The sequence below is a fragment of the Ovis aries genome, chromosome 2 (assembly GCF_016772045.2).
Source record: "Ovis aries strain OAR_USU_Benz2616 breed Rambouillet chromosome 2, ARS-UI_Ramb_v3.0, whole genome shotgun sequence".
Lineage (NCBI taxonomy): Eukaryota > Metazoa > Chordata > Mammalia > Artiodactyla > Bovidae > Ovis > Ovis aries.
Window position 1 is genome coordinate 122,765,521 of NC_056055.1, and position 26,537 is coordinate 122,792,057.

The 26,537-nt window shown below is 39.6% G+C and overlaps 1 protein-coding gene across 4 annotated transcripts in view; it reads right to left on the reverse strand.

Moving 5' to 3' along the window:
- The window catches only part of ITGAV (integrin subunit alpha V), a 106,238-nt gene that overhangs the window by 75,183 nt on the left and 4,518 nt on the right, over positions 1 to 26,537 (reverse strand). For 2 of the 4 annotated variants that reach the window (XM_012110914.5, XM_060408791.1), the window contains exon 2: positions 19,741 to 19,868. In XM_012110914.5, the coding sequence (XP_011966304.1) occupies positions 19,741 to 19,868 (128 nt within the window). 4 annotated transcript variants of the gene reach the window in all.

The window sequence follows — 26,537 nt, forward strand, 5'->3', positions numbered from 1 at the left end:
CACACTGTCTAGGTTTGTCATAGCTTTCCTGCCAAGAAGCAACCGCCTTCTAATTTCATGGCTGCAGTCACCATCCACAGTGATTTTAGAGCCCAAGAAGAGGAAATCTGTCACTGCTTCCACCTTTTCCCCTTCTATTTGCCATGAAGTGATGGGACCAGATGCCATGACCATAGTTTTTTTAACAATGAGTTTTAAGCTGGATTTTTCACTCTCCTCCTTCACCCTCATCAAGACTCTCTTTAATTTCTCTTTGCTTTCTGCCATACTGCTTTAGAGTAGTATCATCCACGTATCTGAGGTGGTTGATATTTCTCCTGGCAATCTTGATTCCAGCTCGTAACTCATCCAGCCTGGCATTTCTCACAGTGTGCTCTGTGTATAAGTTAAATAAACAAGGTGACAATAAACAGTCTTGTACTCCTTTGTCAATCCTGAACCCATCAGTTGTTCCATACAGTGTTCTAACTTTTGGCTCTTAATCTACATACAGGTTTCTCTGGAGACACGTAAGATGGTCTGGTATTTCCATCTCTTTAAGAGTTTTCCACAGTTTGTTATGATCCACACAGTCAAAGGCTTTAGCACAGTCAATGAAACAGAGGTAGATGTTTTTCTGGAATTCCTTTGCTTTGTCTATGAACCAGCGAATGTTGGCAATTTGATCTCTGCTTCCCCTGCCTTTTTAAACCTAACTTAAACATCTGGACATTCTCAGTTCACGCAATGTTGAAGCCTGGCTTGGAGGGTTTTGAGCAAAGCCTTACTAGCATGGGAGATGAGCGCAATTGTCTGGTGGTTTGAACATTCTTTAGTACTGCCCTTCTTGGGAACTGGGATGATGACTGGCCTTTTCCAGTCCTGTGGCCACTGCTGGGTTTTCCAAATTTGCTGACATATTGAGTACAGCACTTTAGTAGCATCATCTTTCAGGATTTTAAATAGCTCTGCTAGAATTCCATCACCTCCACTAGCTTAACTGGAAGCAGTGCTTCCTAAGGCCCACTTGACTTCACAGTCCAGAATGTCTGGCTCTGAGTTAGAACCTACACCATCGTGGTTATCTGGGTCATTAAGGATATTTTTTGTATAGTCCTTCTGTGTATTCTTTCCATCTCTTCTTGATCTTGTCTGCTTGTATAAGGTCTTTACCATTTCTGTCCTTTATTGTGCCCATCTTTGAATGAAATATTCCTTTGATATTTCAAATTTACTTGAAGAGATCTCTAGTCTTAGCCTTTCAGTTGTTTTCCTCTATTTCTTTGCACTGTTCATGGAAGAAGGCCTTCTTATCTCTCCTTGCTATCCTCTGGAACTCTGCATTTAGTTGGGTGTGTGCTGTGCTAAGCTGCTTCAGTCATGTCCAGTGCTCTGTGACCCTATGGATATGTAGCCTGCCAGGCTCCTCTGTCCATGATATTCTCCAGGCAAGAATACTAGAGTGGGTTGCAATGCCCATCTCCAGGAGATCTCCCCAACCCAGGGATTGAATCCGAGTCTCTTAAGTCTCCTTTACTGGCAGGTGAGTTCTTTACCACTGTCACCACCTGGGAAGTTGAGTGTGCCTTTCCCTTTCTCCCTTGCTTTTCACTTCTCTCTTTTTTAAATTTATTTATTTTTTATTTTACTTTATAATACTGTATCGGTTTTGCCATACACTGACATGAATCCACGATGAGTGTACTTGAGTTCCCAATCCTGAACTCCCCCTCCCTCCTCTCTCTCCATATCATAACTCTGGGTCATCCCAGTGCACCAGCCCCAAGCATCCTGTATCCTGTATCGAACCTAGACTGGTGATTCATTTCTTACATGATAGTATACATGTTTCAATGCCATTCTCCCAAATCATCCCACCCTCTCCCTCTCCCTCAGAATCCAAAAGACTGTTCTATACGTCTGTGTCTCCTTTGCTGTCTCGCATACAGGGTTATCATTACCATCTTTCTAAATTCCATATATATGTGTTAGTATACGGTATTGGTGTTTTTCTTTCTGGCTTACTTCACTCTGTATAATTGGCTCCAGTTTTATCCACCTCATTAGAATGGATTCAAATGTATTCTTTTTAATGGCTGAGTATATTGTGTATATATGTACCACAGCTTTCTTATCCATTCATCTGCTGATGGACATCTAGGTTGCTTCCATGTCCTGGCTATTATAAACAGTGCTGTGATGAACACTGGGGTACACGTGTCTGTTTCAATTCTGGTTTCCTCAGTGCGTATGCCCAGCAGTGGGATTGCTGGGTTATAAGGCAGGTCAATTTCCAGTTCTTTAAGGAATCGCCACACTGTTCTCCATAGTGGCTATACTAGTTTGCATCCCCACCAACAGTGTAAGAGGGTTGGTTCCCTTTTCTCCACACCCTCTCCAGCATTTATTGCTTGTAGACTTTTGGATTGCAGCCATTCTGACTGGCGTGAAATGGTATCTCATTGTGGTCTTGGTTTGCATTTCTCTGATAATGAGTGATGTTGAGCATCTTTTCATGTGTTTGTTAGCCATCTGTATGTCTTCTTTGGAGAAACGTCTACTTAGTTCTTTGGCCCATTTTTTGATTGGGTCATTTATTTTTCTGGAATTGAGGTGCATAAGTTGCTTGTATATTTTTGAGATTAGTTGTGTTGGGAAAACTGGTCAACCACTTGTAAAAGAATGAAACGAGAACACTTTCTAACACCATACACAAAAATAAACTCAAAATGGATTAAAGATCTAAACGTAAGACCAGAAACTGTAAAACTCCTAGAGAAGAACATAGGCAAAACACTCTCCAACATAAATCACAGCAGAATCCTCTATGATCCACCTCCCAGAATATTGGAAATAAAAGCAAAAATAAACAAATGGGATCTAACTAAAACTATAAGCAAGGTGAAAAGACAGTCTTCTTTCCTCAGCTCTTTGTAAAGCGTCCTCAGACAACCACTTTGCCTTCCTTCATTTCTTTCTCTTTGGGATGGTTTTGTTTGCTGCCATCTCACTAGAAAAGTGAGAAAAGCCTTACCCTCACTAGAAGCTAACCTCACCTAACCTCTTTTCATGAGAAAAGACGTAACCTCCCTAGAAACAAGAAATGCAAATTAAAACAATTTGCTTCATCTGCCAGACTAAGAAAGATTTGGTTTAGATTTAAGTTTTATGAATGTTTTCCTACTTCACAAATATGTATCAAGTTATGTGTTAAAGGGAGCTTCCCTGGTGGCTCCCTGGTAAAGAACCCGTCTGCCAAGCAGGAAACACGGATTCAATCACCGGTTCAGGAAAGTCCTCCTGCAGAAGGAAATGGCCACCCACTCCAGTTTTCTTGCCTGGAAAATCCCATGGACAGAGGAGCCTGGCGGGCTACAGTCCATGGGGTCACAAAAGAGTTGGACATGACTTAGCGACTAAATAACAACAAGTGTTAAAAACACACATCCCTCTGATTTCCAAATTTCATTTTTGGAAATTAGCCCTAAATAAATAATTTAAAAGAACAAAAACATAATAAACATGTTCAAAGCATTGTTATAATAGTTTAAAAAAAGCTAAAAAAATCTATCTACAACAGGAGTAAATTGAGTAAGCTCTAATGCCAGGAGCCAGCGTGAGGAACTCCGCCCATGGCAAAGGTCATGAGGAAGGAGGCTCGGCATACGCAAAGGCGGGTTTGAGCCTCAGGAGACCAACCACCCCTCCCGGTTCCCGATCATCTACCCCAAAAACCAGAGTCTGCCTGCTTTACTGTGTTATGCTTTCCACCTACTCTTCTGACATTAACAGGGGGCTGTCCCCCCACCACCTTTTTCTGGAAAAAGTTAATTTAGAGCTTTTAGATAATAAATTTCCTGGGCATAATAAGAGTGTTTCAATTCAAAAACCCCTCTGATGGCTTTCTAGCCTGCCTGCCAGACTCTTACAGCTGCGCATATGATTGTTTGTGGCCTCCTGACCAACCGCGAGAGGCACAGGAAGCTTAAAACATCCTAGGAATGCAGCGGCTTCTGAGGAGTCAAAATCATTAGAATAGGACTGATTAAGGGTTTCATTTGTTGAACCAATACTTGCTGCCAAGTTTTCATATCTTTTGTTGATATAGTTGGTATATAGAAAAAACAGGTGGTAGCCCTGGCATTAGCAACATTAGATCTTTGGGTTAAGTACTTTCTTTGTTTTAACCCACTGTACCTTTGTTCTACAGGAATGTAACTTTATTTAGTACTTTGAGGGTGATGCAGATTAAAGAAAAAACACTTCAAGGGAAAAAGAGTTTTCTGGTTGATAGACATTTATCTAGGAAGACAGCCATAAAAATGTTAACAGGCCTCTTGGCCAGAAGATAATGTAAGCTACCTGAGACCTTTTGTATACAAGAAGGTATGCAAAAAGAAAGCCTGGTCTCAATAAGGGTCAGGACTGCTGCCCCTGCATAACTCTGCATATTCCATTATTTCTTTATGTACAACTTGGGGTATATAAGCTGCTTTTGAAAATAAAGTCTTCGGTCTGGCACCGATGCTTGGCTCCCCCACGTTGTTCTTTTCTCGTTTTTCTGGCTGAATTCCCATTTGGAGCATGGAGGCTCACCGAGTCTACTTATTTGCCCTGGCTTCTGAGACCCACACGAGAGGGAGCCCAAGGTGGGGCACCCTCCGCTATTCAAGCAGGCGCCAGTGGCCTACGTAGACAGTGCAAGTTCCTTGTCTTGGCACTTTATTGGTTTTCCACATAAACTAAGTTATTCAGCCTCTTTTCCCCACTGATTTTCCTACTACACTATTCTTTCCTAGTCTCTCTTTGTATTTCTAAATAAATAAGTTTTTTCTCGCCAACGCCATCTCTCCTTCGAATTCCCTGGATCCACCGGGGCTGGACCCTGGAACTATAATTTTACATATTTATATGTACACAGTTGCGCGCACACACACACACACAGTATATATACAAAGGCCACATGGTACATACACAAACATGTTATACACACACAACCAAACATATCCTATAGCTATTGATTTCCTCAGTGGTGGGATTTGGGAGATTTTTCTTTTCTTTTTGCCCTTTGGAATTTTCTCATTTTTCTCAATCAATGAATATGTATTGTTTGTATGTTTCAAAAAGTGAAAAAAAAAAGGTAGCATGGGTATGTATTCAAAAACCTTCATATACAAAAGCTCTGTTAGGAGCTTATATATCCTCTTTCAATTAACTTAAGGTTTACATTTGCATCTTCCACACACAGAGTTTCAGCTCATGAAATTCAAGAACATTTAAGTTGTACATGCTCTCCTAGCAATTTTTATATAAGCATTATTCTTCATATAGTCATTAAACATTATATTTCCTAGTACTCAAACTACTGGAGTAGAATGCTGTGAAAAATAATTCATTTAAAAAAAACAAAATTCCAGATATTACTGATGACCAAAATGTAGGCTAATAAACTTCTTTGACTGAGTAAGAAAACACAGTTTCTTAATATAAGAAACTCTGGAAGACAACATGCAATGGTTATACTTTAGTATTAGTGAAAGAGTGATTTGCTTTATAAAGTTTAAAGTGTCTTTAAATGTCTCTAAAAGTGTAATTGTACTGACTTTAAAATGACAAGAGATAAAGATCTCTAAATCCAGTGTTTGGCCACAGACTACTGAAAGACTAATCACTTGTGAATGTAAAAATAAATCATAGTCTATGAACACGAGCAAGTGTTACTAATTTACACAGAGCTATCCAAGAATCTTTTATATATATTAGGTACAGCTGCTTTTCAAAAGCAAACAAGTGTCAGAAAAATAGAATCAGAAGAAAATATGATAAAGCTCATTTCACTGGGGATTGGTATTTATTTACTGACTGATTTATTACCATCACAGGGAACAGAGAATCAAAACCTCCCTCTCCTTCCATGAGCAATTCTGATGCTTCTGACGGAGCCAGCACAAAGAATACAGGCCCTTTGAAAACACCCAGTGCTCTATCAGTGCTGGTTTGTTTCCTCCTAGAGATGAGAAGGAAATGATCCTGAAAGCGTCTAACATTTTAAAACAAAAACTCTTTACCAAAGATTAAAAAAAAGATTTAAAAAGTCACCGTTAAGTCTTAAAATAATGGGGACGAGTCAGGTCCAAATGGGCTGGGAAGAGGATGGTCTTTAAAGGACTACATGTGCTCAGCTTCAGTAAAATATTTAAAGTGTTAAAATATGAACTAACTGCATGAGTGGTAGTCAACTAGTAATAAAAGAATTGGATTAACTGATTTCTAGGTTGTCTGCCAGTTCTTCAATTGTGTAATCCTCTACTGGGGAACAATAGAGTATATTAGGAGAAACAGTTTCATTAAAAAACAACATATGTGAATAAACACAGACACGCTAAATAAAAAGTGAAAAAACACACATATATGTAATTCTTTAGTATAAACTTATTTTGTATTAACAAGGGAAGGGAGACTATTTTCTCTGTGTTTTTTAACTTTCTAATTTGCACCTGGACAGGTATCTCGACACCACTCTGAGAGACAGAAAATCCACCAGGAGGACAAAGGCAAACTCAGGCCGTTTCTGAGTCAGCCTGATTGTTTTAATTGCAGTGAGTTGGCAACTGAATGACAGAGGCCAGAGAGCAGCTCAGTTTTCTATTTGCTATTAAATACAAAGCATAGTAATTTTCAGAAAAACTCCACAGCAGTTTTCTTGACTGGAAAATTGGCATAGCCAGGGTTTGCCCACAGTCTACACAGCCAAGCCCTTCTGGGAACAGGTGGTAAGTGTTTCAGCAAGTCACTTGGGTGGAGGGCAATGACCTTATGATGTTCTCTAGGACAGACATTGTTGGTGAGAGGTGCCACCAATTCGCTGAATGTGGGACATAAATGTAGGTGCTTCTCCTTTATAAGAGATGTATTTAACAAATCATGCAGCCAAGTCCACATTTCTAAACAGAGACTTCAACAGTGCCAGGTGCTACATGTTCTCCTCTGTCAGTGCTCATCATCTGTTTAACTTCTCAGGAAAGATTTACTATTAAGAAAACTGGGCAATGGTCAATCTGTCAGTAACATCTGCTTCCTGAAAAAGGAAAGCATGTTGCGAAAAGATTTTCCTAAATGTTATCGTAAGAGATTACAACACAGACCAAGATATAATCCAGTTAAGGATATCCAGTTATCTTTATTTTATTCCTTTTCCATAACCATTCACTTCCCCACAGCTGCAGTATGAGCATGATGTCAACTATTCTTTCTCCATTTGTATACTGCTTCATCATTTATGAAGAAGGATGAAGACATTCTTCACAGACATTATCTCATTTGATCCACATACAAGTTTGAGGCGTAGGTCTTATGCTTATTTGATAAATGGGAAAATTTGAGGCTGGCAAACTTGAATCACTTGCCCAAGGTCACATCTAGTCAGTGTCAGGACAGGAATTTGAGCCTTCACCTTCTAGTTTGCATTCTCCATAACAACAGAGCCAAAGCAAAAACAAGGAAAGAGAAAACAAGGCCGACTTATACAATCATGGTTGTGCCCTTAAAGTAGCTTATAGTACGGGTGTGCATGCGTGCTCAGTTGCTTCAGTCGTGTGCAACTCGTTGCAACCCTATGGACTGTAGCCCACCAGGCTCCTCAGCCCATGGGATTCTACAGAAAAGAATCCTGGAGTATGTTTCCATGTCTTGCCATGTCTGGATCTTTGACTCAGAGATCAAATCTATGTCTCCTGCATTCCAGGCAGATTGCTTACCACTGAGCCACCAGGGAAGCCCCTAACCAATATCAAACAAAATATTTAAAAGGGCACTGTGACAACAGAATAATCCCCACTACCCCACCCCACCACCAAAGGCATTCAAATCCTAATCCCTGGAAACTTCACACCAGGTGAAATGTCACACCTGGATATAGGACATTACACAGCAAAAGGAACCTAGAGGTGTGATTCAGTTAAGGGCCTTGCAACGGAAAGTTACTCAGGATTATCTCAGTAGGCCTGATGTAGTCACAGCAGGGAGGCTGAAGAGTCAGTATCAGTGATGTGGCCTGAGAAAGACCCAACCAGTCAATCCTGGCTTTTAAAACAGAGGAGGGGGCTACAAGCCAGGGAAGATGAGTGGCCTCTTCAAGTTAGAAAAGGCCTGAAAATGGCTTCTTCCTTGGAGCCCCCAAGCGGAATACAGCACTTGATTTGGGCCCAATGCGACATCAGACCTTTGAAACTGAAGATAACAAATTTGAGCTGTTTTTAAGCCTCCAAATGTATTTATAGTAACTTGTGATGAAAAAAAAATAAGAAACTAATCAGGCATGAAGACAAAACTGAGATAACAGATTAACCCTATCTTGCTACATAAATATTCTTGATAATGTTTTGCATACCAACATAATACAATTTTAGAACATTTTTACTTCTTAATACACAGATCATTAGTCCTTACACTAAAGCAGACTTGCTTAAGTTCTACTTTTCCACATCTGTGTGCTGTGTGCTGCCGTGTCAGACTCTTTGCAGCCCCATGGACTATACAGCCCGCCAGGCTCCTCTGTCCATGGGATTCTCCAGGCAAGAATACAAGCGGGTTGCCAACTACATTCAGATAAATTGTGTTTTCTACATAACAATCATTTTGGTTTTTTAGAAGTAGGGGAATAAGAGATAACAAACTACTGTGTATAAATAAACAATCTCCAAGGGTATACTGTATAGCACAGAAAATATAGGCACTATTTTATAATAACTATAAATGGAGCATAATCTTTAAAAATTGTGAATCACTGTGTTGTACACCTGAAATGTATAAAATATTGTAAATCAATTATATCTCAAAATTTTTTAAAAAAATCATGTTAGTAGAAAACAAATCATACCCCAAAATGACCTTTTAAATTTCAGTAATTCAACCCATGTCTCAAAGTTCAGATTATTCTATCAATTTAGGGAAAAATCAGTTTTCAACCATTATGCAAACCTTGGTTAAAACCTACCAATTTTGCTGAGTCACTAGATGAAGGGGTTTAAAAATCTAAGTGGGTAACTACCATTTCAAAGTAGATGAAATCACTGAACAGGTATGTAAAATAAAACACGAGGTTTTCCTTTTTACATACTAGTTGTGGTTTTATTTACATATTACATCAAGGGAATCAGCAGGAAAAAGAAAAAGAAGACAAATCACACAAAAGGACACAACTAGAAACATAATAAAGTTTTGCTTAGAAGTTAACAAAAGAAAACAAAGAAGACAAGCAAAAGTCAAAAGCTTAAAAGAAAATTAAGAGAGCATGTTTAGGAACTAAGTTTCACAAATCCATGAAATAAGAAAGTTTAGAATGAGGTTTTTTTTGTTCCTGCAGGATCAGTAATGCACAAATATCATTCAAAAATCAAAGCAGTAAATAAGCTTACCATCTCAGACTGAATTTTCTACTAAATTAAACTTTTCATCACAGAACCCTACATGTCCCTTGTTTAAAAGACACGTCTACAATATTTTGGAGCTATCCATATAATATTCATCATTTCATGTAACCTGTATAATTCTACCAAAAATAATGACTAAGAAAATTAATAGAATGGGTACTGAAAATATTACTTTCTCTGTAAAGTTCACATCAAATCTACTTAGCATGGCAAAGAACCAAGCGCTCTACCCACTGGGTTCTAGATCCTTTTATTTTTCATACAATGCTCTATGTGTGTTAGGCTCAATGGTGAATTTATTTGGTTAGACTGCTTTCTTGAAGTATCTTTTTAAAGTTCATTTAGATCCTCCCTCCATTTACTTCCAGCTTAATTTCTCAACATGCCCTCAACACTCTCACCTTATGCATATAAATCTTATAGAAAAATGTACACATGCAGGTCACATAGAATTATTTGATTTTCCTTGAAATACACTTTTACTAATCTATGCATGGAGAAGGCAATGGCACCCCACTCCAGTACTCTTGCCTGGAAAATCCCATGGATGGAGGAGCCTGGTAGGCTGCAGTCCATGGGGTCGCTAACAGTCGGACACGACTGAGCAACTTCTTTCACTTTTCACTTTCATGCGTTGGAGAAGGAAATGACAACCCACTCCAGTGTCCTTGCCTGGAGAATCCCAGGGATGACGGAGCCTGGTGGGCTGCTGTCTATGGGGTCGCACAGAGTCGGACACGACTGAAGTGACTTAGCAGCAATCTATGCATATTTTGTTTCCTCTGCCCTGGAACTGTCTCTTGCCTCTGGTGAATTCTACCTTATCTCTTATTAACTACCTAAAATACCAGAAACTGATCTGGGAAGCTTTTCTCCAAGGCCTCAAGCAGAGTTAAGACTTTCTGGGTCTGCCTCCTTTATTTCAGTATAAACCTACTTGTGTCTACTGCTCAGACATAAAGTGACATAAGTTTAGACGGGTCTTCCCACCATAATTTTTAAAATCTTTCTTCCTCTTCCACTACCAAAAATCATGCCCTGGGATAAGAAAAAAGCACACTGCAAGTATTCATCTTTCCCCTTTAAGAGCTAAGAAACTAAGTGTTACGCTATTCTAATACCAAACTCCAGATTTTCTTTCTTAGCTACTGCTACATGTCTTAATGCACGTGACAAGTCACACTAAAATGGCCTACAAAGTTATACACTGTTTAATATCTAGGTATATCTTTGGTAAACAGAAAATAAAATTAGTTCATGAATTATTGATCAGTAAGAGAAAGTGAAAGTGAAGTCGCTCAGTCGTGTCCGACTCTTTGCGACCCCATGGACTGTAACCTATCAGGCTCCTCCATCCATGGGATTTTACAGGCAAGAATGCTGGAGTGGATTGCCATTTCCTTCTCCAGGGGATCTTCCCGACAAACACACAATAACTTGAGCAAACTCCGGAGATAGTGGAGGACAGGGAAGCCTGGCATGCTCCAGCCAATGGGGCTGCAAAGAGTTGGACATGACTTAGCAACTGAACAACCACCACAGATACACACTGGATTTGTAAAGGATGTTTTCTTGCTATGACCTTGTTTTCCAACCCAAAAGAGAAAAAGGTACTCTCTTACTGCTATTCTTTTTCTTCGCTTGAAGAACTGTAAGTTTTAGTTCTCTAAACAAGCTCATAATCTATCATTTCTTAGCTGTGCCAGTAAGACAGATTTTCTGACATAGGCATAGGCATATGTCTTAGACTCAGTCAGATACTACCATGAAAGCTTTGAATCTCTAGCAAGTGATGCAAAAAGCCAGAGATGGGTAAGAAGGTATTCTTCATGGTATTGTCCCATAGCCAGTAACAGCAATTCCAATAGCAATAAAACCCTACCTACACTACTAGTTCCTGTTAGCTTCTCTTACGCATTATTCAGAAAACTATCGAGTTACCAATATTCTGTCAGTAAATTCCTATTCAGCAAAATTTAGCCAAAGTCAGTTTTTATTGCTTTACATGAAGAACCCAACACCTGCAGGCAATAAATACACACACACAGCCTAACCATATGCCAAGCACTTCTCTATTCACTAGCATGCAATGGTGAGCACAAACAAATTTGTCTGGAGAATGTACAGCCTAGTCTGGAAAACAAACACATCGTAAGACAACCAGAAAGAAAAGAAGTGTAAATTTTAGCTAAATAAAGAAAAAGAGCTGTACTTACTGCATTGACAGCCTGCACAGCAGAAGCTGATCTAAAAAGCAGACAAAGGGAACTGGGAAAGGACATTGATAATACACTAACACCAAGTATTTCCTCCAAAAAGCACCTTACTGTAAAAAACATTATTGTGATTCTGCAACTAGCTGATGTCTGTTCTTATTACAAAAAGGGATAAGTCACTATTCTGTTTTTAAAGAGAAACAGCCCAAGAAATAAATGAGCCTAAAGCAAGTACTTCATACAGTTAAAACTTCAAATGTTGATACAACTATCAGGAGGGATTCTCAGGATTCAGTTTAATGGTCAGACTCACAAAACCACCAGAGGCCACACTCAGCACCAGTCTATTTCGAGGCTTTAGAACAGAACCGGACATACCTCCCTAAGAGAGTCCTCACATGAACTTTCCTGCGCAGCAGTACACACAGCTGTCCAGAGCCCTTCTCTTTGCCTCACCAGGAGACAGCTCAGACATGAATGAGATCTGGTGGATAAAGCAGCTACCAGTGTGTCAGGTCTCAGGCCCCATGGGAATAGTATCTCCTATAAAAACCCCACAGCCAGCACTTTCAGACTTCCCACAAAGGACATGCCAGTTATGAGAGTCAATGCACTCAGGGAACGCTGACGCTATGGCTTCCCCATCAGCTGCTAACAGTCTATAGTTTCTCCTAAACTAAATTCAATTTACCAACCAGGGGCCATTCTTAGCAAAGCAACGACATCTATTTACTTAGCCACTCAGGACCCAATAAAATAGAACAAGAAAACTTAACAGGAACTCGGGTTGGCATGCAGAGTAGGAAAGGGTTTTAATACCCATTTTCCAAAAGCTGACTACTGATAATATTACTTAGTTTTAATATCCCTACATGTATTATTCAGTTAGGCTGCATTATGCTAAAGTAACAAGCATCCCCAATATCTATTAGTCAAAAATAACAAAAAATTATTCTATATACATACACTGTGGGTCAGTAAGAGCCTAAGCTTCACATCATCCTCACTCAGGAACCTACGCTGAGGGAGCCTCTATCATTTAAACTATCACCACTCACTGTGCCGTCTGGCAAGAGGTGGAGAAGAACAATGTCCCAACTCCTAAACCCTTCCACCTACACTGCTGCTCATGTTTCACTGGCTAGCAAAAGTCACAAGGGCTTACCTAATGCAGGGGCATCCCTAGAAGTTTTAGAAATATGATACTAATCACTAGTTGTAATATCTACTATATATCATCTAAGAGCTAATGTAATAAAATAATTTTATAAATTCAACATCATAGTAATTTTATAAATTCAACCATTTAACATAACAATAATCCAAGCCTATGCCCCAATCACTGATGTTGAAGAAGCTGAAGCTGACCAGTTCTATGACGGTCCTTTTCATCACAGGGGATTGAAGTACAAACGTAGAAGTCAAGAGATACCTGGAGTAACAGGCAAGTTTGGCCTCCAAGGACAAAATGAAGCAGCCTTGAACAGAGTTTTGTCAAGAGAACACACTGGTCATAGCAAACACCCTTTCCCAATAACACAAGAAATGACTGTACACATGGACATCACCAGATGGTCAATACAGAAATCAGACTGTTTATATTCTTTGCAGCTAAAGATGAAGAAGCTCTATACAGTCTGCAAAAAAAAGACCGGGAGCTGACTGCGGCTCAGATCATGAGCTCCTTATTACAAAATTCAGGCTTAAACTGAAGGAAGTAGGGAAAACCACTAGGCCATTCAGGCATGACCTAAATAAAAAATCCCTAAGATTATACAGTAGAGGTGATGAATAGATTCAAAGGATTAGATCTAGTAGACAGAGTGCCTGAAGAACTATGGACAGAGGTTCTACACTATACAAGAGGCAGTGACCAAAACATCCCAAAGAAAATGAAATGCAAGAAGGCAAAAGGGTTCCAAATTGGGAAAGGACTACAACAAAGCTATATACTGTCACCTTGCTTATCTAACTTTTATGCAGAGTACATAATGTGAAATGCTGGGCTGGATGAAGCACAAGCTGGAAGCCAGACAGCTGGGAAAAATATCAACAACCTCAGATGTGCAGATGATACCGCTCTAATGGCAGAAAGTGAAGAGGAACTAAACAGGGTGAAAGAGGAGAGCGAAAAGCTGGCTTAAAACTCAACATTCAAAAAATTAAGATAAGGGCATCCAGTCCCATCACTTCATGGCATATAGAAGGGGAAAAAGTGGAAGCAGTGGCTGACTTTATTTTCCTGGGTTCCAAAATCACTGCAGATGGTGACTGCAGCCATGAAACTAAAAGATGCTTACTCCTTGAAAGGAAAGCTATGATAAACATAGACAGCATACTAAACAGCAGAGACTGTTTGCCAACAAAGGTCTATATAGAAATCCAGGCCGCCCCCAGCTACAGCTGTGTCCCAGAATCTGCACACTGCTCTCACTTTTGGGAGCTTCATCTCCCCGATTGGTGGCCCCCTCTACCTCATCTACTTCCAGATCCTAACGCAACTGTAGGAGTAACAGAAGCAACAAGCCACAAATCGAACCAGTATTGTTTAAGAAGCCACCATGGCTGAAAGCGTGGTTGGATCCATTTGGTGGGAAATGAGAAGACTATCACCACCTTTAATTATGAAAGGAGAAAGAGACTTCACGCTTTCAGTTCTACAGCAACTATAATCAGTCACCTGGCTAGAGAATGATGGCTGGAGAAGAAAACGCGAGAAAGCCATAAAGAGGAGTAGTACTGTGTACAAGGATTAAATTCCCTTCTTAAGTTCGAAAGAATCCTGGAATAAATCACACCATTAGGAAAGTTTTCATGATTTGGTTTCCTTTCTAAAAATGAAGCTTTCTCACCCAGCTGGGATTGGAGGCGATCTATATATCATTCAATCTCTACCTCTTACCCACCTGGGATGTGCTATGTATATAAGCAACCAATAGACTGGGGAAGATCCTAGTCTGTTTTGCAGTCTTCCAAATGGGAAGTTTCAGGAGGAAACCACCATAATGAGCGGCCTCATAGGGCTCTCTGAAAATGTTAAAGTTGATAAAACTCTTTGAAGACAAGGTACATTGTATTCTTTAAAAATAAATAGTTCAACTCAACTATCTCATTAGGAAGGTTGTTCTATGTTGAAAAATAAACTTGAAGCAAAACTAAATGATAAACATGCCTACCAGAAATCATTGTTGAGTTAACTGAAGTGAAAGTGTGTATACTAGAATGATTTCTTTTCACTTCAAAAAAAAAAAAAAAGGTCTATATAGTCAAAGCTATGGTTTTTCCAGTAGTCATGTGTAGCTATGAGAGCTGGACCATAAAGAAGGCTAAGCACCAAAGAACTGATGCTTTCAAACTATGGTACTGAGAAGACACTTGAGAGTCCCTTGGACTGCAAGAAGATCAAGTCAGTCAATCCTAAAGGAAATCAACCCTGAGTATTCTCTGGAAGGACTAAAGCCAAAGTTGAAGTTTCAATTATTTGGCCACCTGATGCTACGAGCCAACTCAGTGGGAAAGACCTTGATGCTAGGAAAGATTGAAGGCAAAAGGAGAAGGCGGCAGAAGAAATGATTAGACACTGCCACAAACTCAATGGACATGAATTTGAGCACACTCCAGGAGACAGTGGAGGACAGGGAAGCCTGGTATACTACAGTCCACAGGGTCGCAAAGAGTTGGACACGACTTAGTGACTGAACAACAATAAATTTTATTTCCCAAATATTCAAAAAAAAAATGAGGATGGAGCCCTTTAAAGCACTGAAGTCTCCTCTGGACTCAGAAACACAATAAAGCAGAGAAAATAAATTAAGTAACTGAAACGTTTCATGATCAGCCCTGGAATATAGTACAGCTGTGGAAAGGTAGGCAATCTTCCCAAAGTTAACAATGGGAACTCCTGGAAAAGGGAATGGCAACCCACTCCAATATTCTTGCCTGGGGAACCCCATGAACAGAGGAGCCTGGCTGGCTACAGTACATGGGGTCACAAGGAGTCGGACGTGCCTGAGCAACTAGACAACAACAACACTGGAAAAAATGGCAGAGCCTGGATTTGAACACAGGTCTGTGTGACTCCACGGTCTATTTCCTTTTCATGACACAATGATGCACAGCAAATATAGATGGAGAGAGTGAAGAAAGAAAAGTCAAAGGGCAAACTCCACAAGAGTACCAAGAAGGTTAGGAGGCAGGGAACTATATTCAATGTCCTATGACAAAGCATGATAGAAAAGAAATGAAAAGAATACATATATAACTGAGTCACTCTGCCGTACAGAAGAAATTAACACATTATAAATCGACTATACTTCAATAATTTTTTTCTTTAAGGTCAGGAGAAATAAGAGGACAAGATAGTTTCAGACAGGCAAAAAGTGGCAACTTTAAATAAGACAGTGGTGGACGAGGGATTAAGTGTCCACTGAGGCAGAGCTGCCACCAGCGATTTCAATTTGGGCAATGCTAGGTTAGGTTCAGGGAGCCACCAGATTGAAGTAGCTGAGCATGGGAGGTGATAAAGGGAGGCAGACTGTTCAATATCCTGCTTGTGAAGAAAAGGAGAAAGGAAAATGGCTAACAGAAGACACAAGCTCAAGGGAAAGCTGTTTCGATTAATTTTTCAGGCAGGAAAAAGTAAAGCATGTTTGAAAGTTGTTTTCTTTTTAAAGAAAAAAATTTAAAAAGGAGTACGGGGGAAGGGCAGGATCATAGAGACAAATGAAAGTAAACAGGGTCCCTGAGAAGGGAGAAGTATTAACAATATAAAGCAACTTGAAGGGGAGGACAGAGGACAAGACTGTTAGATGGCATCACCGACTCAACTGACATGAGTCTGAGCAAACTCCAGGAGATGGTGAAGGACAAGGAAGCCTGGCGTGCTGCAGTCCACCAAGTCGCAGAGCTGGAAAGAGCTGAGCCACAGAACAACAGATACTAAGTGAGTGACCGTAGTGGGCCTGGCCCTGCACTAAGCAGGTCCCTTGTTTTAACATTCCATTTAACTCCATAGGAATCAACTCATTCCTTTTAACACATTCCTGCAGTGTGTCAGGGAGAGGGTGGTAACCTGTTAGTAAACTCCAAAAAGTGAAACAGCAGTAAATGACAGGGCTGGGTTAAGCCCCAGGCGATTTGCTTCCAGAAACCACATTTATCCTCTCAGCTACTATCTCCCCTCACTCAAGACTGAGGATGAGGGAAACAGAAATGCCACTATCTCTCTTGAGATAATGAAAAAGATAAAAGACATCAATATCAATGGTGCAGAGATGTGATGTGTTTGGGCTAGGATCGGACAGAGGTGTGAGGAAAGTTCAGGAGGATGCTGTAAGTTGTAAGCATTTCTTCCATAGTCAAGATACACTCTGATGGTGCTAGTTCCAGATAGATATACATGTTTATGACTAGATTACTGAAAACCATATTGTCCTGTTTTCTTAAATTCAAACACTATTTGGATAAAAACTGTATTGGGAAAAATACAATTTGTATATTTTTTTCATAGAGGCTGTACAAAATGATTAGAGAACTATCATAACCAAGGACAAAAAGAATAGAAAAAGTCCATACATGTCAATGTACAACTGAAGGACTTTAGCAATTTCCTCACTATAGGAAAACTTCTCACGACTCATTCATTCATCTATTTAATTTATTGGGTACCACTCGTGCCAGGCACTGTTTTAGGCCCTGGGATTGCAGCAGTGAACAAAACAGATAAAAACAATCCCCATGGAATACATATCCTAATTGAAGGAAAGGATAACTAAAACAAATTAACTAAAAATAAATTGTACAGCAATGTGAGTACTAAGGAAAAAAATAAAGCAGAGAAGATGATGGGAGCACAAAGTGGGAAAGGGGGAATTGGAATTTTAAATAAGAAGGTCAGTGCATAACTGAGAAAATGACATTTGAGGAATTCCTAGAGGAGGTGATGGAGGGACACCCAATGTACATGTGGGGAATCAATGTTTCAGGCAGTGGAAATAGTCCAGGGAAAGATGAGGTGAGAATGTGCCTACTGTTTACAAACCTCTGCAAAGAGACCCAGTGAGGCTGGAAGAACATGAAGGTAAAGACAGAAATGGTGGGCGGGAATACTCAAGAGTCCTCTCAGCTACTGTGAGACAGATCGAAGTGGAATCTGTCCACTCAGTGGAATCTGAATGGGAATGTTACAATCTGAATATTACTTTAAAAGAATCACTCTGGCTGCTCTAGAGAACAAACAGCAGGAGGTACCAGGGGCAGAAGCGCGGAGAGCTGCTGAGGGTGGTGCTGGCTCTTTTCCATCTGCCCTTCTAGGCCTCCTCTCCACCGTTCCCCACCCTACTGTGTGCCGAGGATGCCTAGGATGCTGACTGGGGCATGGACCGCCCTGCCTGCTGGCACGAGATAAACAATATGGACTGTATGTAATCGCCATGATTGGCAAAGAATGAGGTAAATCTATACATGTCTATAAGAGATTGTATTGGGAGGCGGAGGGGGTTGACCCAGGTACCTTAGTAATATATAGAAGACTATTTCGAGAGTTGCTTTTTTTTTTAAAGATATATAGATATGTAAGAATAAGAAAATTCTAAGAAGATAAAAGAAATTGTCTAAAGTGGTAGCCTCTTAGCAGGCTGATGTGAGCAAATATATTTTTCACTGTCTACTCTTTTAAACTGTTTGAAATTTTTTCAATAAACAAATTTCAATAAAGACCAGTTAATAAATTACCTTGCACTGCACAAAACCTATGGTGTTGAATACAGAACTATATCTGAACAGTTCAAGTTTTATTCATTAACATGCATATTTTGTTAGAAGACACAGAAGCTCTGACCAATACTACCCTGAACCTCAGACATATTTCTCTATTTGTGGTAACACTGAACCTTTTACATACTCCTAGAGTTTTCCAAATGCCATATATATGGGGAAAAAACAAGGTTTAATGCAGATGGTTCCAAATGGAAAAAAGCAAACGTGACCTGATTCCTATGAAGAACTGGCTTACTGACATTCATTTTGGCACTGATCATGATATCAAAGGGAACAGTCCATATCATGATTTCTGTTTCACTGATAGTATAATTCCCAGAATGAATATTTTAGAACTAGCAGTAAATAACAATATAGAAAAAAATATTAATTTTTTTCAGGCTTATCTTAAAATATTCTGTCAAAGCCAACAAATCAACACTGTTAAAAAAAGTATGCAAACTATTGTACCTGAAGAATGTCAAACTATTTCTCTAAGCTTTCAAAAATGTAGATAAATATACCAACACAAATATATATAGGATTATGCAAATTTTGGGCTTCCCTGGTGGCTCAGACGGTAAAGCGTCTGCCCGCAATGCAGGAGACCGGGTTCGATTCCTGGGTCGGGAAGATCCCCTGGAGAAGGAAATGGCACCCCACTCCAGCACTCTTGCCTGGAAAATCCCATGGATGGAGGAGCCTGATAGGCTACAGTCCATGGGGTCGCAAAGAGTCGAACACGACTGAGCAACCACTTTCACGCATATTTTATTTTACCTATGTAAGTGAAAAACTTAAAATTATTTATTTCTCATCTTATCCTATTTTTCTCCTTACCACCACAGTGGAATTGTCCCTGTAGAGAAAACTTTAATGTTATCAGAATCATAACATATTATTTTCCCAATAAATTCTAGAAAAGAATCTAAGTCAACCGAATCTACTTGAATACAAAGATTCCTCAACTGGTTTTTGATAAAATTTTTTGCACCTCTTCAAAGAAAGCTTTTTCTCCTTTCTCTGTTGGCAAAAAATTTTAATAGATTTCCCCAGACTTCTGCAGGTTAACATTATCAGTAAAAGTTGGAGACATCTAAAGCAATAGAAACATAATGTATTAAGGCTTTTACATGCCACAAAACCGTACAAAAAAAAAATCATATAATAAGTCATTTGTCTTTAACTCTCTGGGGATCTGAAGTACTTATATACGTCATTAAATTGTTACATTTAAGCTAATGCAAGTATTTTCCAAAATTAAATGTTTTAAAATATGTCAAATGGAGAGGGGGAAAAGATAGAGGGAAATATAAATAACAGAAATTAAGAAAAGGGGCCACCATATAAATGCTTACCTGTGGCATCAAACTCAATTGGCTGGCACCTGCGGTGAGAAGACCAGTCACACTTAAGGACTTGCCCTCCTTCCACAATCCCAGGCTGGGTAGTGTTTGCTTTGGGCGCTCCCACCAGAAGAAACATCCTGCTAAAATACAAATGGGAAGACAAAGACTTTAAGTTACACAAAGCATAACCCATCTCTTATGATTTAGGAAAAGCAATCATTCTCCTTATTTTATCCATAAATATTTTTTAAAAACCACTCAGTGAGAGCATAATCCATCTTCCTTATTCATTCGGTGCTCTTTTACATACATACATTACTCAGTATGGTTTATTCAATCCAGTAACACATTACAGGGCAACTTCAGGCTTGTTGTCGCTGTTGTTGTTCAGTCACTAAGTCGTATCAGACTCTGCTGCGATGCCATGGACTGCAACATGCCAGGCCTCCCTGTCCCTCACCATCTCCCAGATCTTGCTCAAACGCATGTCCATGAGTCGGTGTTGCCATTCAACCATCTCATCCTCTACTGCCCCTTCCCCTCCTACCCTCAATCTTTCCCAGCAGCAGGGTCTTTTCCAATGAGTCGACTCTGCCTCAGGTGGCCAAAGGACTGGAGCTTCAGCTTCAGCATCAGTTCTTTGGCGCTCAGCCTTCTTCATGGTCCAGCGCTCACATCTGTACATGACTACTGGAAAAACCACAGCTTTGACTATAGGACCTTTGTCGGCAAAGTTATATCAACTAAAAATTTATGCCAGCCAAACTGTCACTTTAGATAGGTACAGTTTATCATGTCAATTATAACTCAATAAATTTGTTAAAAATATATGCTGGCTGAAGACAGGGACATTTTGTTTTAATTTGGGGGTTTGGGGGTTTTTTTAAATGATTTACTTTATACATTCTATATCCTGAATGTTCAAAAAAAAATGATTTCTAACGTATGGTAAATCTAAATATTATCATTTCTCCACTGGGAAAACTTATCTTGTCTTAAAACTACATACTTCAATTGTTTTTTATAGCGACTAACAAATTTCTCTTTTCACTGGATTAATCTAATCAACCTCTGGTCAAAGAACAAAACCACTATTCAATTTCCTAAAAGGGTAAAATTAGCAAAAGATAAAAATAATCAGGAATCAGATTTTTAAGTAAAAGAGGTCTTTTCTTTAGCTGTTTTTCTATTCATTCAGAAAAAGATAGATTGAGTGTCTCCACTACTAAGGCACAGATCTGGGCACTAGAGAAACCAGGGTGAATAAAACCATCCTGATTCCTGCTCTCAGTGGAGCTTACATTCCCTCGGGGGGAAATCAAGAAACTAGCAAAGAGAATTAGTAGCTGTTACAAGTGCTAGAAAAGAAACCAACAATTGGCTGAGAGACATTATTTGGGTTTGGGGAGAGGACACCTTTTTTAGATAAAGGAAAGTTATCTCTAAGGAATGCAGGGGAGAGATTTTCTTCAGATAAAGGGATATCTAAGGAAGTTATCTTTACAGAACTAGGAGAAAAGACTTCTTGTAGGTAAAGTCACAAATGGATTTACCTCTAAGTACACTGAAGTGTACATGATGAGAAGGAAGTTGCCAAACAGTGTCTTGTGTATTGGGAATAAGGGAGTGAGATGCAGAGGTTGAACAAGTCAGTCAGTCCTAAAAGAAATCAACCCTGAATATTCACTGGACGGACTGATGCTGAAGCTGAACCTCCAATACTTTGGCCACCTGATGAGTGGCTCTACTGAACAGCCAACTCAGTAGAAAAGACCCTGATGCTGGGAAAGACTGAAGGCAAAAAGAGAAGGGGGCGGCATAAGAAGAGATGGTTAGATAGCATGACCAACTCAATGGACATGAATTTGAGTAAACTCTAGGAGACAGTGGAGGACAGAGTAGCCTGGAGTGCTGCAGTCCATGAGGTCACCAAGAGTCAGACACGACTTTGCGACTGAACAACAACAATAGAGAGGTGGAAGGGAACATCCCAGGCAGAGGTACAAAGACGCAAGGCAGGAAAGAGCTTAGAAAGAGGAGCGGCTGAAGGAGAGCAAGCTGAGAACGGCACAAAACAAAACGAGGGTGCTCGTGAAGTGAAGGGCGCTTGGCCAAAGCTAAATCACGCAGGGTCCTTCAGCCAGAGCAAAACTTCCGGATCTTCTCCTGAGGTCCATGTGAAGCTTCTGAATGTTTCTTTTTTAAACCAATAGAAAGACATAATCTAATAAAGAAAATGAAATTTGGTACCTTAGGGGAAACAAATAAAGAGGGAGGGGGGCAAAAATGGAACAAGAATAGTCAGAGACTTTCAGCAGCGGAGGGAGGAGGTGACAGTAACTGAGATTGGGAGCGTAGATGGAGAAAGAGACGGATGGGCAGATTTGGAAAATATCTGGAGTAGAATGAACAGGAAGAGCACGTGGCTTGACTAAGGTAGAAAGAGAAGATGAGATGAAAGCATAATACCTCAGTTTCCTTCTGGAGCGCAGGAGTGGGAGAACCATACACTGTGCTGGAAAAGCAGAGAGAGCAGGGAAGCAAAAGGCAGACTGAGTATTTTCCAGGAAAACCAATAATTCAGTTCCCAACATGTTAGCCTGCAACACCTGTGAGACACCTACTTGGTGATCTGTGGCTCTAAGGGGAGTTCTGTCTTAGAGATAACATGGTGAGAATGTCAACTAGGAATGCAGAGTTTCGCACAGAGAGGAAGACCAAAGAGAGGAAGCAACAACATTTAGGAGGCAGAGAAAGAGGACAGGGTAAAAGAGGCTGAGCAGGACAGAGTCAAGCACAGAAGGCCCTCGATAAATGGTACCACCACTATCATTTCATCTCCTTATTACACACTAAGCCATTTAAACATTCTTCCAGCAAAGAAAATACTCACAATTGCTTTTCACTTTTTTGTGAAATTATGAACAAAACTACATCTTAAATATAGAATGCTCTAATTTCTTTCTTTTTTTTTTTTGAGCTAAAAGATTTTTATTGTAAGGTTGTAAGGTAATCATGGCATCAAAGGAAAAGTGATAAAACTGATTTGGCGGAAGAACTGGAATGCTTTGATTTTAACTTTTATTTATCAATTTCATTTCTTCTGGATGGTATCTGCCAAATCCTATTTAGACCAGTCAAGAGCTGGCTGCATGAATTACTTGAATCTTGCTTTCAGATACTCATCTTAAAACTCCACACTCAAAAGACAAAATTCCCAACCAAGCCACACCCTGCTGAATAAAGTTTTATGCGGTCATATTTGGCATCAGTAGAACACCAATGCTGGCTCTTCGTCCTCACAGCCAGCTAAGTTTTCATTCAGCAAGGAAAAAAAAAAAAAAGCTGAGTAAGAGAACCTTTAACCCCCATGAATAAGAGAGCAGCTCAGTTATCATCCTACCCTCCTTTTCTACAGCAAAGCTGGTTAACAGTTAAATTACACACACACACACATCCATACACACACACATATATATGAAATCTGCCTTTCAACAGGTCAAAAAGTTGGCTACAAAATTATAAAATTGCCCCTCCTCATCTGAATTAAATGATTCTTGAGTACAAGATAGGGGAAAAAAAAAAGTATTTCTGAGAAGTATACTTTTCAGATCTGTACCTAAAAAAGCATAGGATCATTCCTGCAGTAGCCCTAATAAGGGTAATACAAGCTGTGCTATGATTTTTGTGTTGTGGATAAAGGACAGGTTCCAGGACATCAGGACAGAAGAGCCGGTTCTCAGAATCTATCTAAAAACCTACAAGCAAACTCATTTCTGAACTGTCCTCACACAGCACACTACAGTATCTTTAATAATTTTTTGGCAAAGCACTTCTTCCTACCTTATAATAAACTGCTTCCATGAATGAAGGATACCTTCATTCATCTTTGTACTGCCACATAATAAGCACTTTAAAAAGCTTTTTAAATTGACAACTGAGTGGCAAGTAATTTGATAGTTACAAGTCTCAGTTTTAACAGCCATACATAAAAAGCCACCTCCACTATCACCAACCCCTGCAGAATGCAGAAATCATCCTCCAATAAACATCTGATTATTTAAGTAATCCTCATATAATTTCCTTCTGTAACATATCGCTTCTTAATCTTGGATTTCAGATATTTGAGGGCTGGGAAGTTGGTAGGGGAAACAGGCTTCAGCAAAGACAGAAAAAAGGGCACTGTAGGAGAGTTCTGAATGGAAACTGCACTCACTCTTGGTAGCACCGAGCTCGAGGTCCTTGGATAAGACCAGAAACAAGGCTGCTGCTTTTCATCAGACCATTTGCACATTATGGGCATGAAATGGCAGTAATTAGATGTGCTAACCAGGGTGTTCATCAAGTTTTCCTAAGCATACCTTCATGTGCAGTCTTGCACACTGGTGAAATGCCACAGAAACGGTAGACTAATGTGAAAGGAATGCGTGAGCATTCTCAGCTTCTAAGTGCTAGGTTAACGGGAGGACTGGGAGGGAAGAAAAGCTGAGAAATACAGTTCTTTGTGCAAAGTGTCAACATGATATTTGCGTTACTTGTAAGAGTGTTAGAGAAAGTTTTAAAAGAGAAAAATGGAGAGATAAAAACAGTAAGACTGCCTTAGACAAATGTGAAGTCCTAAAAGGGAGAGAAAAAAATTAAGCATTTGTAGAGAACAAAGAAGACAGCATGACAAAAGATACTATATGAGAAAATTAAGACTATAAGAGCAACACATATCACAGAGAGGAAAAGCCCGCTAGTGTGCTGGGAGGACAAGTTTATGTCATGTGTCTTTCTGCCCCAGTAACAAAAAACAGCCTGTTAATAAAACACCTTGTAAATAATTAAATCATTTTTACTTAAGTTCATCTAGGAATATCTAATGAATGTCTACAACAGCTTAATTAAAGTAAAAGAAGTGACAGACCAGAAAAAAAAAAAAGTGTGATGTAAGCAGCACTGTCTAATGGGCAGTTTGGGACTAAAGGTTCTAATCACCATATACATCATTCAAGAAAGTCACTGTAAATCTCTCAGCCTGTTTCCACTTGCATTGTATGGAAATAGTAATGCCCAGCACAATTACTTAAAAGCGCAATTTTCTGAATGTGTACAGATAAAAGCAAACTTAGAAAATGTGACCACTTCATAAAAATACAAGATGATGACATCAGAACTGAAAACAACTATTAATAAAATTATTCCCTAATAAAACAAGAAATAAAAAGTTAAAATCTCTTTTTAAAAGAGCTTTTTCTTTCCTCAGTTTTCTCAAAGGGTCATTAATTAACCCAAAGGCAAGCTCTCAGGAGAGAGGTAAAAAAGAAGGTAGAAAATAGTTGGCTTGCAACATTTCCTGACAATGGTGGACAGTTGGGGAAGATACACAGAGTTAGTTGAGGCTGACAGAGATTTCTCTGATAAGCAGCAAAAATGTGAACTTGAACAACTTAGTTTCACATGCTTGCAATTTCCTGACAGAATCCATCTCCCACCAGAAAGTTTGCCCCAAAACAGTATCAGAATCCCCATTTTCACTCAATGACTTATTTTCATTAAATGGCTTTAAAATTAAGGTTTACATATATGAGCAGGCTATTAATATCATGCCAAGAAATTCTAAAATACAAAGAGTAGAGTGTGTGTTCCGGGGAAGCAGGTGAAGCAGCAAGAGGGAGGGCCAGCAGACAGGAAAGGAGCAGGGAGAAAGGGAGGGACAGGATGAAGGGAAGAGAGGAGGCAGCGCGTTGGGGGGAGGGGGGGGGATTTAAAAAAGGGAAGGGAAGGAGGGAGGGAGGGGAAGAGGATGTGAGAGAGAGACAAGAGGATGTGAGCAGACAAGCAGGAAGATGCCCTGTGGATGCACTTCTAACCCAAAGAGTACCTTAGGGGCAGCTGCTTCAGGGACTGGGACCTTGACCACCCACGAGAGACAACCAGCCAACAACGACAAGAACACTTTTCAAACTCTCCAAATGAACTAAGTTATTTGGCTGCTTTCGGCATCGACTTCTCCATGATAAAGCATGTTGAATATATTTTGGCTGACTCTGGCTGACCAGTGAGGTTTCACCAAAAGGAACTTCCGAAAAATGATCATATACATATATAGAAAGAAATGTGTATAATAGTGTCTGAATGTTATTTCAGAGCTATAATTCTAGTCTCATTTGCTTTTCATTAAAAAAAAAAAAGCAGTTACAGTCAACATTTATATGATGTAAAACAGATGCATTAACTATAAATTCTATGTATTTGCTCTTTTCCTTCATAATATCTATCCTATAAACTTTGGGCCTTCATCAGGAGAAATCAACATAGGACATGCTTTCCAAATAAAAATGACAGAATCTGTGCATGTATATTATTTATGATAAGAAAAAAGAACCAATATAGCCGAGCCACACTACATTCAGTTCATGAAAATAACCTGTGTTATTTGGTAAAGGGTTGTGAAGTCGCTCAGTCGTGTCCAACTCCTAGCAACGCAATGGACTGCAGCCTACCAGGCTCCTTCGTCCATGGGATTTTCCAGGAAAGAGTACAGGAGTGGTGTGCGATTGCCTTCTCCAAAAAGATTGTGAAGATGGTTACAAAGTTGAGGGAGAAATAGGATGTAAGCTTTTAAATGTAGATGCAGACTGGGACAGACTGAAAGGGGCCTTCATCCAGGTTACGCAGTTTGGACTTCATCTCTGGTCATGAGAACACTGCTGAGGAAATTTAAACAGCAGAATACCAGGATCAAAAGATGCTTCAGAAGAGAAAACTATTAGAAACACGTAAGATGTTTTGCAGGTCTAAGAGCTAAATGATGAGCAAAA